Here is a 14,532-nt window from a genome sequence, read left to right on the forward strand (position 1 = left end):
CTTTCTATTGTGGGAAGTTTCACATTACTTGCTAGACTTCCTTTTCTTTTTGTCTCTCTCCTCTCACATGGGTCCCTTTTCTTTTTACTCTCTACCTCTCTCTTCTCCAGAAATTGCATAGGAGTCTGTGTATTGAGAAGTATAGCGAGTAATATGAAACGGAGGCTTTGCTTAACCTTCATTCAGTTAAACTCCACTAAGGGTTTTAATTAACTTCAGAGGCTTCACTCACCTTTAATTCAATTTAGGAGGTTTTGAGAATATATATGATTAGCCTCACTCACTCACTAACTAAACTAAACTCTCTCAAAATAATATTTACTCGTACTTACTGTTCTTGATTTCACTCTCTAAAAATAATAATAATTTTGAAAATCCATCCAAGATCAACAGAGAACTCACGTTCAAAATTTAATAAAATCAACTTGTTATTATTCATGAATAAACTGAAATACATATACAAGGAATAACCTAAATTAAATAGAGTTCTAAATAAGAAATATTTACACTAGTAGTCCAAAGTAACTTGAAAAGGTTCCAACTTTTGATTATCTTGTAGTGGTTCGAACTTTTTTGGGTCCCTTATCAAATGGTGCATTAGCTTAATTAAACTGCTTAATAAGTTAATTAAGACACATAAGAGCATCTACAATGGGGTGGGTTGGTCTTACTTGGTTTTTATGTTTTGTCATTCTCTCTCCTTCCCTCCTTCTTACACTTCACATCCCACTAAAACTCCCACCAACTCATCTTTTTTTTCTCACAATGGGTGAGTTAGTCTTACTTGGTTTTTCCATTTCTCTCTCTTACTTTTACCAAACCCCACCATATACTCTCTCTCCTACTTTTACCAAACCCCACCATATTCAATGTTTAATTTTTGTATATGAAATAGATGATTTAAATTAATAAAAGCTAATTAGATAACGTTAAATTAATTACGAGCTAGTTAGCTTACGTTAAATTAATTACGATAAATTAAATTACGTTACAAGCTAATTAGCTAATTAGCTTACGTTAAATTAAATTAGCGTTAACTTGAGATTATAGTAAATATGTGCTAATTAGCTTGGTCATTCCATTGGCTTTGAAAAAACATAAACATTCTTTGAAATTCCGGATTTTGTAGCACACTTGGATCGATTTGGAAATTATTTTGAGAATTTTGTGGGTGGTTTGGATTAGTTTGGGAGTAATTAGGATTATTTGAATCCATAATATTGGCTTAGTATAAGTAATATTAGGTAGGAGAGAGTAATTAGAAAAAAATAAGTTGGAAAGAAGTTTGGCAAAATATATGAAATTTGGACTCAATTTATAGGAAAAAATATTTTATAGCCGTTGGTGTAATTTTTTATTTAAATAATAAGCAGATTTTTTTTATTAACATTATAAAATTATTAACGCTACAAAATAACTGTTACAAATATAAGAGGAAATAAGCTGTCCAGCACAACACGTGGCGCGCATTAATTGGCTGTTCAGTGGGCCTCTGACGCGCGTCAGGGCCACTGACAGCAATTAATGCTCTTTGGGCCAGCGTGCTGCGTTTTGGAAGCCAACAAGCGCTTCTCCTCTCTCCCTTTCCTTCAAGTGCTGCGTTTTATACTTGACAGAATTTTTTTTTTAATTGCTGCTATGCCACGCGTAAAGTTGTTGTGCTTTTTGTGCACGCCATCCCATGCTCATATGGTCTGGATTTCCAGACCAACCAAGCCAAAGAGTCAAGTTCCACAACAACAAAACCAAGTAAAACTAGTTTTACTATTTGCTAAACCAAGTAAAACCCACCCCATTGTAGATGCTCTAATGACATAACACTCATTTGATAAACAATTTCTTTTAATTAATTGAAGTCAATGGAAGAGTAATGTGTCATAATTAACCAATTTAGCACATTAATTAAGTGGAAGGACCATTTTGAAAAGAGAATCCTCAAAGTTGGGATCGCTTTGAGGTAAACAAAAAGTCGGGGTCTTTTAAAGTGAACTCTCCATAATTGGGACTGGTGGTGTTAATTTTACCTTCTAAATAATCTACATCACCCCTAATTAGCATAAATTTATCTTATTTACATGGTTATTAGTGTTCTAATACACTTAGGAACCTTGTAAAATTAGTGAGATCAAAAGCTAATCTCCTAAGAACATTAGAAAACCTATTACATGCCTAAGGCCCTAAACCCAACAATTAGAGTTCTAATTACATTCAAATAAAAGTATGGAACAACTTCAAACAAATATAGACTCCTAATTCGCTTAAACCAATTAAAACCTATTCCAAGTAGAATAGTAAAACCTTGTAAACAAAATCTAGACTTATAATGACTCTAAAGCACTAGAGAGAACTAGCTATGGTAGCTTGTCGTCCAAGAAAAGCCATACTAAGCTCCTTGCTGCCCAAGAGACTCCAAGAAACCATGAATGATGAGTGATAACTTCCAATTCCGTATCATTTCGTCACTCTTAGGAACGAGCTTGTCCTCAAGTTGATCATTTGTCCTAAGAGAAGCACAAACACCATCACCAAGCATGACTTGAAAAGTATTAGAGTTCTCTCTGTCTTAGTTTTAAAAAGCGCAACTAAGGCGCGTCTAGGCGCTAGGCAAGGGGAGGCGCCGGCCAAAACGCATCCGTGAACCCAAGCGAAGCGCAACATGACGGGCGACCTAAGACGCGCGCTTTTTACCGCCTTTATGATAGGCGCAAGGCGCACCTGACCGCTTTTAGTGGAGAGGCGCGGAGTAGAGGAGAGAAGAGACTAGATCTGAGTTTGAAATTTTCAAAAAATCCCAAAAACATTCAAATTTAGGCTGGTTTAATTTAGCATCTTCGAGCAAAAGCCCTTTGTTAATTGTAGTAAATTCCATCAAATTGAAGTATTAAACCCTAATTACAAATCTGTAATTTGGGAGAAAAACCCTAATTCATGAATTGGTGGCAATTGATGGCCCGCCCAACTTGTCGGAGGTGACCGAGAATGCCGGCGAGCCAAGCACCATCGTTCCCGGCACCTTATCTCCGGCGGCAGCAACCAGGTCAATCCTCTTTCTCTCTTTCTTTCTCTTCGAACTTCTTCAATCTTCTCTCTATATCTCTTGTTCGATCTTTACTCTCTCCTCTTCTTCAATCTTCTTTCTTCACTTCTTCGATCTTGTGCTGAATTTTTTTTTCTTAGATAATCTTTTCTCTCTTTTCTTCTTTGTGATGATTTGGCTTCAACTTTTTTTTTCCTTTTCTTTTTAATATTGAATGCTGTATTATTGAAGGAAAATGGGAAACTTACCCACTCCCTTGACCCCATTGTTGTGTCCTATGATAAAAGAGGCACGTGACTTCCCACATTTTTTGCTTTTTCTCCTTTTCTTTATCCAATGTTGTCAATTTTTTGTATTCTATTAACTTTTTTTTAGAAGTACATATTTTTTTTCCAGAACATATTTATTTTACTTTCAAATGGAACTCATGTGTTAAAAAATTTTATACCACAAAAGCTTAATAATTAAAATAAAAAGTGTGCCTCGCCTTCCCTTTATCTTGCGTCTTGGTGCGCCTTTTAAAACTAGACTCATTCTTCCCGTTGGTGTTGTTGTGAAGATTTTGTGCACTCAAAGAAAGCCATACATAGTCACCTATCTCGAATGGTGGTTTTTTCCACATCGAAGATCTGATCTTTTTTCTTTTTCTTCCTTTGTTTGCTTTTTAAGCCAACTTCTTCAGCACACCAAGAGAAATCATTTTGGAAGCTTACTTGGCCGACGAACTCATGTTAGGAGGCAATGGTTTCAATCCAATCCAACGCCCTTGATGAAGCACCGAAACCATATCCTTCTTTGCAAGGTAAATTACATGTTTATGGAATTGCCAAGATCACCATAATCTAAGGCACACACATTCATAGGCACTAAATCACCTCAAACTTCATCCTTGAATTCACCAATTAAAAAACAAACAAGACCTTGCATCGAAACTACCACACTTCCATCGTTTCTCAACCAATTGAGCTTGTAAGGACATAAATGCTTTTTTGTCTCTAGTTGTAGTGTATGTACAATATTCTTGGAACAAGCATTGGTGCACGAGCCATTGTCCACTATTAGAAATCAACTCCTTCCATCTACTAAAAAATGTGTATGAAACAATTTATCCCTTTGAGTTGCATGTTCCAATGGGTTTGCTTGAACATGAAATACTTTCCTCAAATACAAGGTTTCATGATCTGGTAGAGTATAAATCAAGGGTTAATCTTCGAAGTCACTAAATCCATGTCATTATCACTTTGCCCCACGCTCTTACCCTTTATAAGCAAAGCCTAGTTGGTTTCTTCTTCTTCCATGGTATGAAACATAGATACAATCATCACCCTTTCTATAAACTCGTTTTCCTTTGTTCCAAAGTTTCCATTTCTGTAAAAGAAAATGAGATTTAGGAACAAAAGAAGAATGAGGGGGCGTTTGGTTGGTAGAGGGGAAAGGGAAAGAAATCATGTAAGGGTTAGGAGGGGAAAGGAATCAAAAACTGCCAAATTAAAACTCATGTTTGGTATCAAATATAGGGGAAAGGGATTTAAATTTCCGACGGCCACCCACACCTTTCATCTCCCACTCTTTTCTTCTGGCACGCGTGGCATCTTATTCAACTCTCATCTCATCTCACCGTCATCTCACCGTCGATGTTCTGAACCACCGACTACGAGTAGTCCGGCATCATCACCGATGTCCGGAATCAAGTAAGCATAAGCCGCAACCCTTTTTTCATTCATTCTTCATTCTGGATCTGCGTGCGAGGTGGTTATTGGGGGCTAGGATGGTGCTTCATTTGGAGGGATGGTGGTGGTTTTCGCGGGGGAGGGGGTTGAGGTCGGTTTTGGGTTAGTAAGGGTGGTTATTTGCGTTTAGGACGATGCTTCTGGTGGTTTTCAAAGGATGTTTCGAGGGTGGTTGATGGATTTCGGGGGATTTCGAGTGGTTTCAAGGGGATGTCCGACTGCTCACGGTGTTGGTGGATGAATTTTGGTGGTTTCCGGTGGTGGTGTGGTGGTCCTCAAGTGGTGCTGGTAGGGTGATCGGTGATGGTTAAGTTGTGGTGCTAATAATTGGGTGGTTTTGTTAAGTGGTGGTTGGGTGGTCAATGATGAGTCAAAGAAAGGGAATGTGAAACCTTATGGGGTATGGGTAATCAAGTTAGAGGGATTTGGGGGTAAAGAGGGAAAAGGGGGAGGGGACAGACTCTCAAAACAAACAACATAAAAGGGAATCATGGATTCCCTTTCCCTTTCCAGTTTCCCCCAAACCAAACGCCCCCTGAATGTTTTTATCTTTGGCTTCCTTTTCTTGCTGTTTGACACAACTCATCAAACGTCTTTTAGGCTTGCAACTCCAATTGATTTGCTATGGACTTGTTTATCACACAAAGAAATTTGGCCGTCTTTAGTTCTTTCTCTCCTTTACACCCACACACCAACTACGACCTCTTAATTCAGTCAGATTCTCGATACTCCGCAATGAAAAGATGGTTTTGTTGGAATTAATTTAGCCTAAGGTACAACTCATGTTTGTAAGATTTAGGAACGAAAAGAATTTCTCACCTAATCTATTATTTTCTTTTCCATTTGTAACTCAGTTGCATTTAAAAACATTCATACCCATTCGAAGCACAATTAGTTAGCCTTAGAATAGCATGAGAAAACCGTTGGTATTCATCCATACCTCTGTGACCAAACATCCGTTATACCCTTGTCTCCTACTTCAAGTAAGCTCATGGATCTTTCAATCCATTTAATTTTGGAAGTTATCCAATCTTGTTCAAATCATTTGTGTTGTTTCAGCCTTCTTTCTCCAAATGGAGTTTTTCAATTTCAACATGGAGTTGTAGTAGGTGCTTTGTACACTTTTTATTTCAAGCCTCGTGTTTCGCCGCTTAAGTAAAGCATCAAACTTCTCACTTTTCGAGCCCATCTCAATCTGCTATAATTTTTTTTCTGAAAGTTTATAGATGTTGGTTGTTGCGACTTCGTTATTGCTCCAAATGTGATGAAACTTCAACACATCAAACTTGAGGATGTCTCTTTCCAACAAACCAAAAATCATCGGAATTGGACATCACACGCATCCTCACATGCCGCCGGAATCTTAGTGCTCTTGTACCACTTGATATGTAACCCGGTTAAGTATTATAGCATAGCTTTCCCTAATCTTCACCTAGGTTGCATATAGACGGATATGGGTACGGGTGCGGATTCGGGTACGGGACAGAAAACGACAAGATTTTGAATTTTAGGAAAGGGTACGCGTACGCATACAGGATACGTATCGTATCGAGTACGGGTGCGGGTACGAGTACGTGACCTAGAAGAAGTACCCATACTACATACTCGGTTAAATTAATTTAGAGACTTCACTCAGGTTTTGAGAACAAAATTGATTACCTTAACTTACTAATTAACCTAAACTCTCTTAAATCGAATTTCACTCGTTCAAACCTAAGGTTCTTAATTTTAGATTCAATCTTTAAAATGAATAATTCTGGAAAATTCGTCCAAAATCGACTAAGAACTCACGTTCAAAATTCAATAAAGTGAACTTGTTATTATGCATGAATGAAACTGATATATAAATACAAGGAATAGCCTAAAAGAACTATAATTCTAAATAACCTAAACCACACGCCTAGTCAGCATTAATGTATCTTATTTACATGGTTATTAATGTTCTAATACACTTAGGAACCTTTGGCACCATTGTAATAGCAGTCCAATTGATAGGTATATGAAAATAAGCATTTAAAAAACAAATCCATATCACCAGCATATATATCATGTTTGATAACCTGCCAGCTTTTCTTAAAGAAAACTGAACTGAATCCATGTAAACCAGGAGCCTTAACATCATCACTGGAAGCTAAAGCATGGTCTATTTCTTCTACAGTTACCTTCTGTGTCTAAAGACAACAAGCTTCCTGACTTATTCTAGAATCTAGGGCCAGTCGTGACTATATTTAAATCCATATTTTCCAACTCTCTAGAACTAGACCCAAGCAGGTTCCTATAGAATTCTCCAATCTCAGCTTGAATATCCTTAGGATCTGTTAAGATCCCTGAGTATTGTGAATCACAGCAATTTTATTCCTTGCTGTTCTCACTTTTACAGCTGTCAGAAAGAATTTTGAATTTGAATTCCCCAAAGTCAGCCAATTAATTCTAGTTTTTTGCTTCAGGATACTTTCATCAATCTTTGACCATTTCCTTAATTGATCACTCAACTCTTTTTCCTCCTCTTGCATACTAATGTTGTAAACCAGGGCATCCACAGCAGCAAGCTTTCTTCTTAGCTCCTCCACTTTGCAGTGAACTTTAGAAAATCTGCTTGAATAGAAGACTTAAGAGCCTGCTTAACAACCTTCAGCTTCTCCCATATATTCTTCATCTTCAACTGGCTAGAAGTAGATACCCATGCCTCTTGAACAACATCAATAAAACTCTCTTGGTCAGAAGGCATCCTCCCCCCCCCCCCCCCCAGCATTATTAACCTCCAGAGTAAACAAAAGAGGCACATGGCTCCATGAGTAAGATACTCCACAATAACATCAACATATTTATGAATCTAAGCACAATTCACAAATGATTTATCAATTCTACTTGAGATTATATCCACCCCCGCTCCTTTGTGATTCCAGGAATAAAAAACACCAGAGGAAGGAGTTTCCATAAGCTGATTGTCCAAAATGAAAGAGCTTAAATCAGTAGTTTCAGTGTCACTAACATCAGAACCATTTCCTTATCAACAACATTACAAACAACATTATAGTATCCCATCATGATACAAGGCTGTTGACTGACACACGAAAAATTATGCAACTCAGTGCACAATGGCTTTTTGTCAGCTATAGTATGCAAACCATAGACACCGGGAAAATGAAATTTATGAGAGCCAGAATCATTTTGCACCTCAAGAATAATTACCTGAGGAGATTTAAACTTTACATCAATTTTTACCTCACCAGCAATCCACCCTAACCAGATTCTCCCTCTTGGGGAGTACTTATAGTTACAAACCCACTTCCATCTACTACCAAAAATCTTGTGAACTTTCAAACACTTATAGCCACCTTTTGAAATAGAAGGAAATGTTGGACTTCCTTCACTTTTAAGAGGATCATTCAATCCCCTCACATTCCATGTTGTGACAATCATCAACACAAATAAGGATTCGGTCCCCTATCAGCCCCAGGTAACCCTGAACCAAATTGGAAAAACCACTGTGAGTAGCAATACTCTTCCCCTTATCTTTATATGGAGTATTTAAAACAAAAGAAATCAATTTTTTCATATACCAAATCCATCAATTCTGAAGAATTTTCTACTCATAGTCATTTTGGAGGTCCATGTTCTCACGACCCATTTGGATAAAGTAATTATCAAAGTTTTTCAAAAAAAAAAAAAAAAACCCGTTGGAAATATCCACACAAAAATTAGGGCAACCTATTTTCTAACACTTTTTTGCTGGTACTCAAGTGATTCGTAGACAAACATGGACAAGACCAATACAAAGACTTATTGTTCGACCCGAAAGATGGCATATTGATGTTTTTAAAAAAAATAGTGACATCAAGATGACAAAGCAATACCAAATGAACACATGTCAAATAACACTCCTGCGTACTACTTCCAGTTTGAAGCCAAATGTTCAATTTGTAGTGAAAATTATTCAAAAGTAGTTATCATATAGTGTAAACTATTCAAAAATGGACCTCATTCACCATTAATCTAGTGTATTTGTATGGTTCATAATGCTCAAATTTGCCTATAAAAGGGAGCATGGTTTCCCCTTAGAAGGCAAAGTGAAAAAATTATAGTTAGTAAGAAAACATCTCCAATAATGTTGTGTTGTCATCAACTTTTGTTCTCATTATTAATTCTAAGTATAAAAAATTCCATCTCAATTTCTTTTTGTTCAAATTAATTTACTGTTCATATATTTATTTGCGTTTTAATATTATTGCTTTACAATAGTTGTAATCACCCGTATATTAACTTGTAAAATTAAGGTAGGGAGAAGACAAGTTTACTCCCATTCATCTATTTTTAGTGATAGGAATTTAATACTGATAATGAACTATGAAATATATAGTAAACTGATGTCAACCTTTACTTAATTTAATGAAGGGGAGAGGCGATTATTTTGACAGTAACTTTGTAAAGGAGTTTGTACGTTAATATCCATGGTAATGCTTGTCAACCCCTAGATATCATTTTTTTTATAGCTTTTCATATTCATTACAGTTTTATAGGTGGTATTGGTTAGGAATGGGAAACTTATGAATGAGGAGTTCCATAATAATGGACATTGACATGGATAGTCCTCATAATGTTAATACATCACCACTATTTTACTACCGCCTATCAAACACGCCGTTAATGCTACTCCCTACTCCGTAAACTATACCTAATCATTGATAGTCCCTTTTAGAGAACTGCTGCCTCTAAAATTGAGATCAGGGAAAGATCAAGTGAATCAAGATAGGAATGAAATAAACTGAGCTTGGTATTTTTTCAAGGGTAATAATGTCATTCTGATAACTTCTTAAGTTGGTAAAAACTCGAGGCAATACGTGCTCCATCTGTTTGATACAATTTCTCTGTTGAACCTTGAAGTCATTGCAACAGTTTTTGAGTGCTTGAGAACTTTTATTGTTATGATCAAGCTCTCGAATTCTTGAAAAGAGTCTGGGTTTGTAAGCATCAATTTCTGCTAGGAGCACTCTAAAGTCTAAACTGTGTAACAATGACTCCTGTGATTGCTATACCAACAATAACAATAATGTGCAGAACACGGAATCTGGACAGTAACTCTAAGGGAAGATGATGAAGGTTTACATAAAGAAGAAGTGAATTTGGGATGATTTTAGTTTGATGCAATTAAATCATACAATGGTGTCTACAATTTCAGACTTTCGAGTGGTTGGACACACCCAACTACGAACTAAGCAAAGCTGAATTCACTCGAAAATTTTCTGATTCTTCTCCTCCCCCTATTCTTCTCCATTAATAGGATTTTCCTACTCTTTGCTTTAACTAACTTATTCATCAAGCTAATGCTAACTAACTAATTATGCAATACCTAGAGTGCCTCTCTCCTTAGGCCAATTTATTACAAAGTCTTCATCCACTCAATAGAATGAACTTGACATTCGTCTTGAATTTCAGCATTATTAAGCTTCCAAGGAACCAGTTTTCTTCTTGATGGGATTAGTTTCAAATTCTTATGACAAAAAGTCATAAGCATCCTGCTTCTTTAATCATGTGTAATTCTTTATAAATTTATGTATCGAACCCTATCCTTTCTTCTACCGAGGGAGGAATGTCAGACACTCATACTAATTACTGATACAAGGTCTAGAATGAAGTAGCATGTAACGTCCACCATGAATATCAGGATTGATCAAGGAAGAATCAAAGAACATACGGAGTGATGTACTCAAAGTTAACACATTGCTATAAATCAATCTCTTTTATATCATGTCAGTTGTCATAGATTTTCTGTAAATTCTTTTTTCATGGCAGTGGTGACCAAGACATGAAGATATCATATGTGGGAACATTGGGATGGATTAAGATGCTAAATATTTCAATTTCTGAAGATTGGAGGCCATGGTTTGTCAATGATCAAGTTGCTGGGTGACTTTCTAAATACTACTTGAACTCGACCAAATTTAAATCAATATCTTCCTGGCCTGGCTCTCAACTTTACAGGTGCATGTGCAGGTACAGTACAAGGTTCTCAAATGACCGTTATAATCTAACATTTGCTACTGTGAAGGTAAAAGAAGTTGACTTTTAAATTACTTAGTTTTCTGTTCAACTTAATTTGTTTACTTTCTGTAAAAATAAGTTATGATTAGTTCCAATACGTTCTACTAGATTTATATGCACGCGAATCAATTGCTTATATGAATGCATACAAATTTTTGTAATATAGAATTAGCTTTAGATGCACTTAATGCACAACTTATTTAAGACTATGAAAGTATAACTAATATTGTATTTATTTAAAAAATTGAATAAAAATCTAGTAGAATTTACTCATGATCCTCATGTACATTGCAAGAAAATATAAAATATATTTTTTCTTTTTTCTTCTTTATCATTCATATGTGGTTTCACACTTTCCAATGCACCATTAAAATCTCTTAGTATTTGATATTGTATCAAAAGTTATATAAAAACATCTTGAAAATATACATTGAGATGAATCCCACATCTTAATTAGTAACATTTGTTTCTTATGTATTGGTCGAAAAAAAACGGGTTAAAGCTAGTACATGAACGACATATATATCAAAATGATGCAATAAAAATACAACATGAAGTACAATCCAATAGTACCAAGTAGGATTTAAACATATAAAGGCAATGAAGATTATCATTTTATTAGCTTAATCCTTGACTAAAAAAGTCTACTATGATCACAATACACAATGACTTCAAAATGAAACTACAAACCATTTTCCATGGTTAGTTGGTCATGCTGGTTGAGAAAAATGCAGCATATGATCATGTGGAAAACATCTCTTTTGAAGTTCAAACCCCTTATCGAATGAAGTATGCAACCACATTTCCAAACTACCATATATATATTGGTGCGTAGGAGATTAGTTATATAGGTAACTCAATATAAAGTGTTATCTCCTTTTTATTACACCCGACATTTATGTGGGTAGTTTAAGAGTCACTAGATAAGCAATATCTACTTTTATCTCCCTTTTCTCCCGAAGATATTTCACTGATATATACTATATATGTTCTGAAACAGTTATACATTATACTAGCTAGTTTGAGTATTCAGATTATTAAGTAAAAAGCTTTCTCTATCTCTAATCTTCTTAATAGGATGAACAAATCTTCTCATGATAGTAGAACTGTAGTACTTGAAAATCCAATAATAACACAATACTCATGTTTGGGCCCAATCTTGCCTGATGGGTCGTTGCCTGGTCCAAGGCCTAAAGGCCTCCTGCCAGCATGGAAGTCCCCCAGTGGGACCCACTTGCCTTAAATTCCGTGCCTACATGGCAGGGACAACTCTCACACATTTCAACGCCTATAAATAGCGGACAGATCCCCATTTATTGAGGTAAGAAATCCTAGACAATCCACTTCACAAATCCCAATTAATTCACTTCAACTGACTTGATCGTCGGAGGGGCGATCCCGGATTCACCCCCGGGGTAGTCTAACTCTTGTCTTGTGCAAGTCTCCTAGCCATCTCCGAGTATCCGGCCATCCATAATCCCGATCTCGATCCATCCCACCTAATATAAGTTTTTACCCGAAACAGGTTGGCGCCGTCTGTGGGGACATCGAACTAAAAGCTATGGTCATCACCCGAAGAGACCGAAGGAGACAGAGGGCTCCCATACCCTCTAATCACTCCAGAGCGCCATCTCCCGAGGTGGCCGACGAGATAGCGAGTAACCCCCGACAGGCTCCTATTCTCTCGGCCCGTAACCAACATATCCTCGAGGAGGTTAACCCTCGGAGGCAGCAAGCGTTGTCAACCTTGACGCAGCTCCAACCCCGGCGGCCCCCCCCCCCCCGTGGCTCGAGCAAACCAGTCCTAACCCTGTTACTCAGCAAGATCTTCAACAACTGGCCGATCGCCTCAGTGACAACTTCGAGTGTGGCCTCCGGGCCCTCATGCTGAACTTCCAGGCGGGAGGAGAAGGTACCTCGAATAGACCTCCTCCGCCCCCTATGCCTCGACTTGTACTCGGCCGTGGTCGAACGGAACCCCAAGTGATAGCCCTCGATCCCCCGAACTCACCACGGGCGCTTCGACGGGCCACCCAGGCTGCCCTAAGGCAGGGGGACGCACGTCATGTGATCAATGAACGTTACCTGAGGTACGGTAACCGTGATGCCCGAGAACTCCTGAACGAAAAGCGGGCGCAATCAAGAGCAAGAAGCACTCCCCCTAACCCTAACCGGGAATAGAGGGAACCTCGAGAGAGGGAGCCTCAAGGAGGAGAGCCTCTAGAAAAGGAACCTCCAGAGAGGGAACCTCGACAGAGAGATCTCCGAGAAAGGGGGCCTCAAGAGAGAACCCCGAGGAAAAGAGCCCCAAGATCAGCGGGAGCCTCGAAGGGAGAAGGAGCCTCGACATCGCTGGGGACATCGACAACGGGCCTCAAGCTCCGAGTCGAGTCAAGAATCCGAAGTACAGATGGGGAACTTAAGGTTCTTTACGCGCTTCGATGAGAGCATCATAAGGGCTCTTACCCCTCGAAAAGTTGAGGTTCCCCCTATCGATCAATATGATGGGACCACTGATCCTATCGACCATCTTGCCGCCTTTAAAGCGCAAATGAGCGTCCAGACTAGCAGTGAGGCAGCCTGGTGCAAGTTCTTCCCAACTACTCTAAAGGGCTTGGCCTTAACCTGGTTCACCGAGCTTCCTTCCGGGAGTATATCGAGTTTTACTGCCCTCGAGGCAGCCTTCAAACAGAACTTCATCGCAGGAAGAAGGCATCGGAAAACCAGTATCCACCTCATGTCAATCAGACAGCGAAGAGAAGAAGACCTAGCCGAATACATTAAGAGATTCAATGAAGAGTCACGCAAAGTCTCCGATCTACAAGACAGCGTCGCGTTCACCGCGCTCATGTCTGGGTTATATCCCTCGAGTAGGTTCAAACTAAAGCTCGCAGAGAGTGAAGCCTCATCGTTCTCGGAGGCCATGAACCTAGCTCAGAAGTTCATTCAGGCCTCCGACATCTGTAAAACACACGAAGAGCCTAACTCTGGAAAAAGAAAGCATGAATACACCCCTCGAGCGGATAACCCTAGAGATACCCCTCGGAAGGAAAAAGATAAAAAGCCTCGATTAGAAAATCACTGGAACAACCCCCGATACAACTTAGAGATTTACTTGGATATCAAGGGGAAGTATCCCCTGCCAAAACCCAACCCCATTCGAACGTCAGTCAGCAAGCGAGATAAGAGGCTCTAGTGCGAGTTCCATCATGATTGCGGTCACACCACACGTGAGTGTCGAGAATTGAAGAGGGCACTCGACAAGCTGGCTGATGAAGGGAAATTGAATCGGTATTTAAAGGATCCAAAAGAAAAGAAAGTTGAACCCCGCCAGGAGAAGCAAGCTCGAAGTGACGAGACTGCGGGATACGTTAATGTCATCGCAGGAGGGTTCGCCTCGGGCGGCTTAACCAGCCGCTCCCGCAAGAAACACCTTTACACTCTGAAACATGGGAGTGATGCGATCTCCTCTGCCATATGCCCTACTATGACTTTTAAAGACAGCCACCGACCTATACAAACCCCGCACGATGACTCCCTTATCGTCAAAATGAAGATGGTCAACCTCCGGGTAGGTTCTGATTGATAGTGGGAGCTCTGCGGACATTATCACTATGGAATGCTTACGAAAATTGAAGTATGAAGAAAAAGATCTCATTCCTATCGACCAACCACTAGTAGGATTTGGGGGGCAATCAATTCATCCCCTCGGCTCAGTCAAAC

General features: G+C 38.7%; 1 protein-coding gene across 9 annotated transcripts in view; it reads left to right on the forward strand.

Moving 5' to 3' along the window:
• The window catches only part of LOC104906875 (serine carboxypeptidase-like 7), a 66,061-nt gene that overhangs the window by 19,798 nt on the left and 31,731 nt on the right, over positions 1-14,532 (forward strand). For 5 of the 9 annotated variants that reach the window (XM_048641323.2, XM_057393682.1, XM_019252491.3 and 2 more), the window contains 2 exons: positions 10,561-10,674; positions 10,762-10,816. In XM_048641323.2, coding sequence (XP_048497280.1) covers positions 10,561-10,674; positions 10,762-10,816 — 169 coding nt within the window. Of the gene's footprint in view, positions 1-3,706; positions 3,840-9,162; positions 9,222-10,560; positions 10,817-14,532 lie in introns of those variants that run through there. The other 4 variants (XM_048641326.2, XM_057393683.1, XR_007272657.2 and 1 more) reach the window with 3 other exon arrangements.

Source organism: Beta vulgaris, chromosome 3 (genome assembly GCF_026745355.1).
Source record: "Beta vulgaris subsp. vulgaris cultivar EL10 chromosome 3, EL10.2, whole genome shotgun sequence".
NCBI lineage: Eukaryota > Viridiplantae > Streptophyta > Magnoliopsida > Caryophyllales > Amaranthaceae > Beta > Beta vulgaris.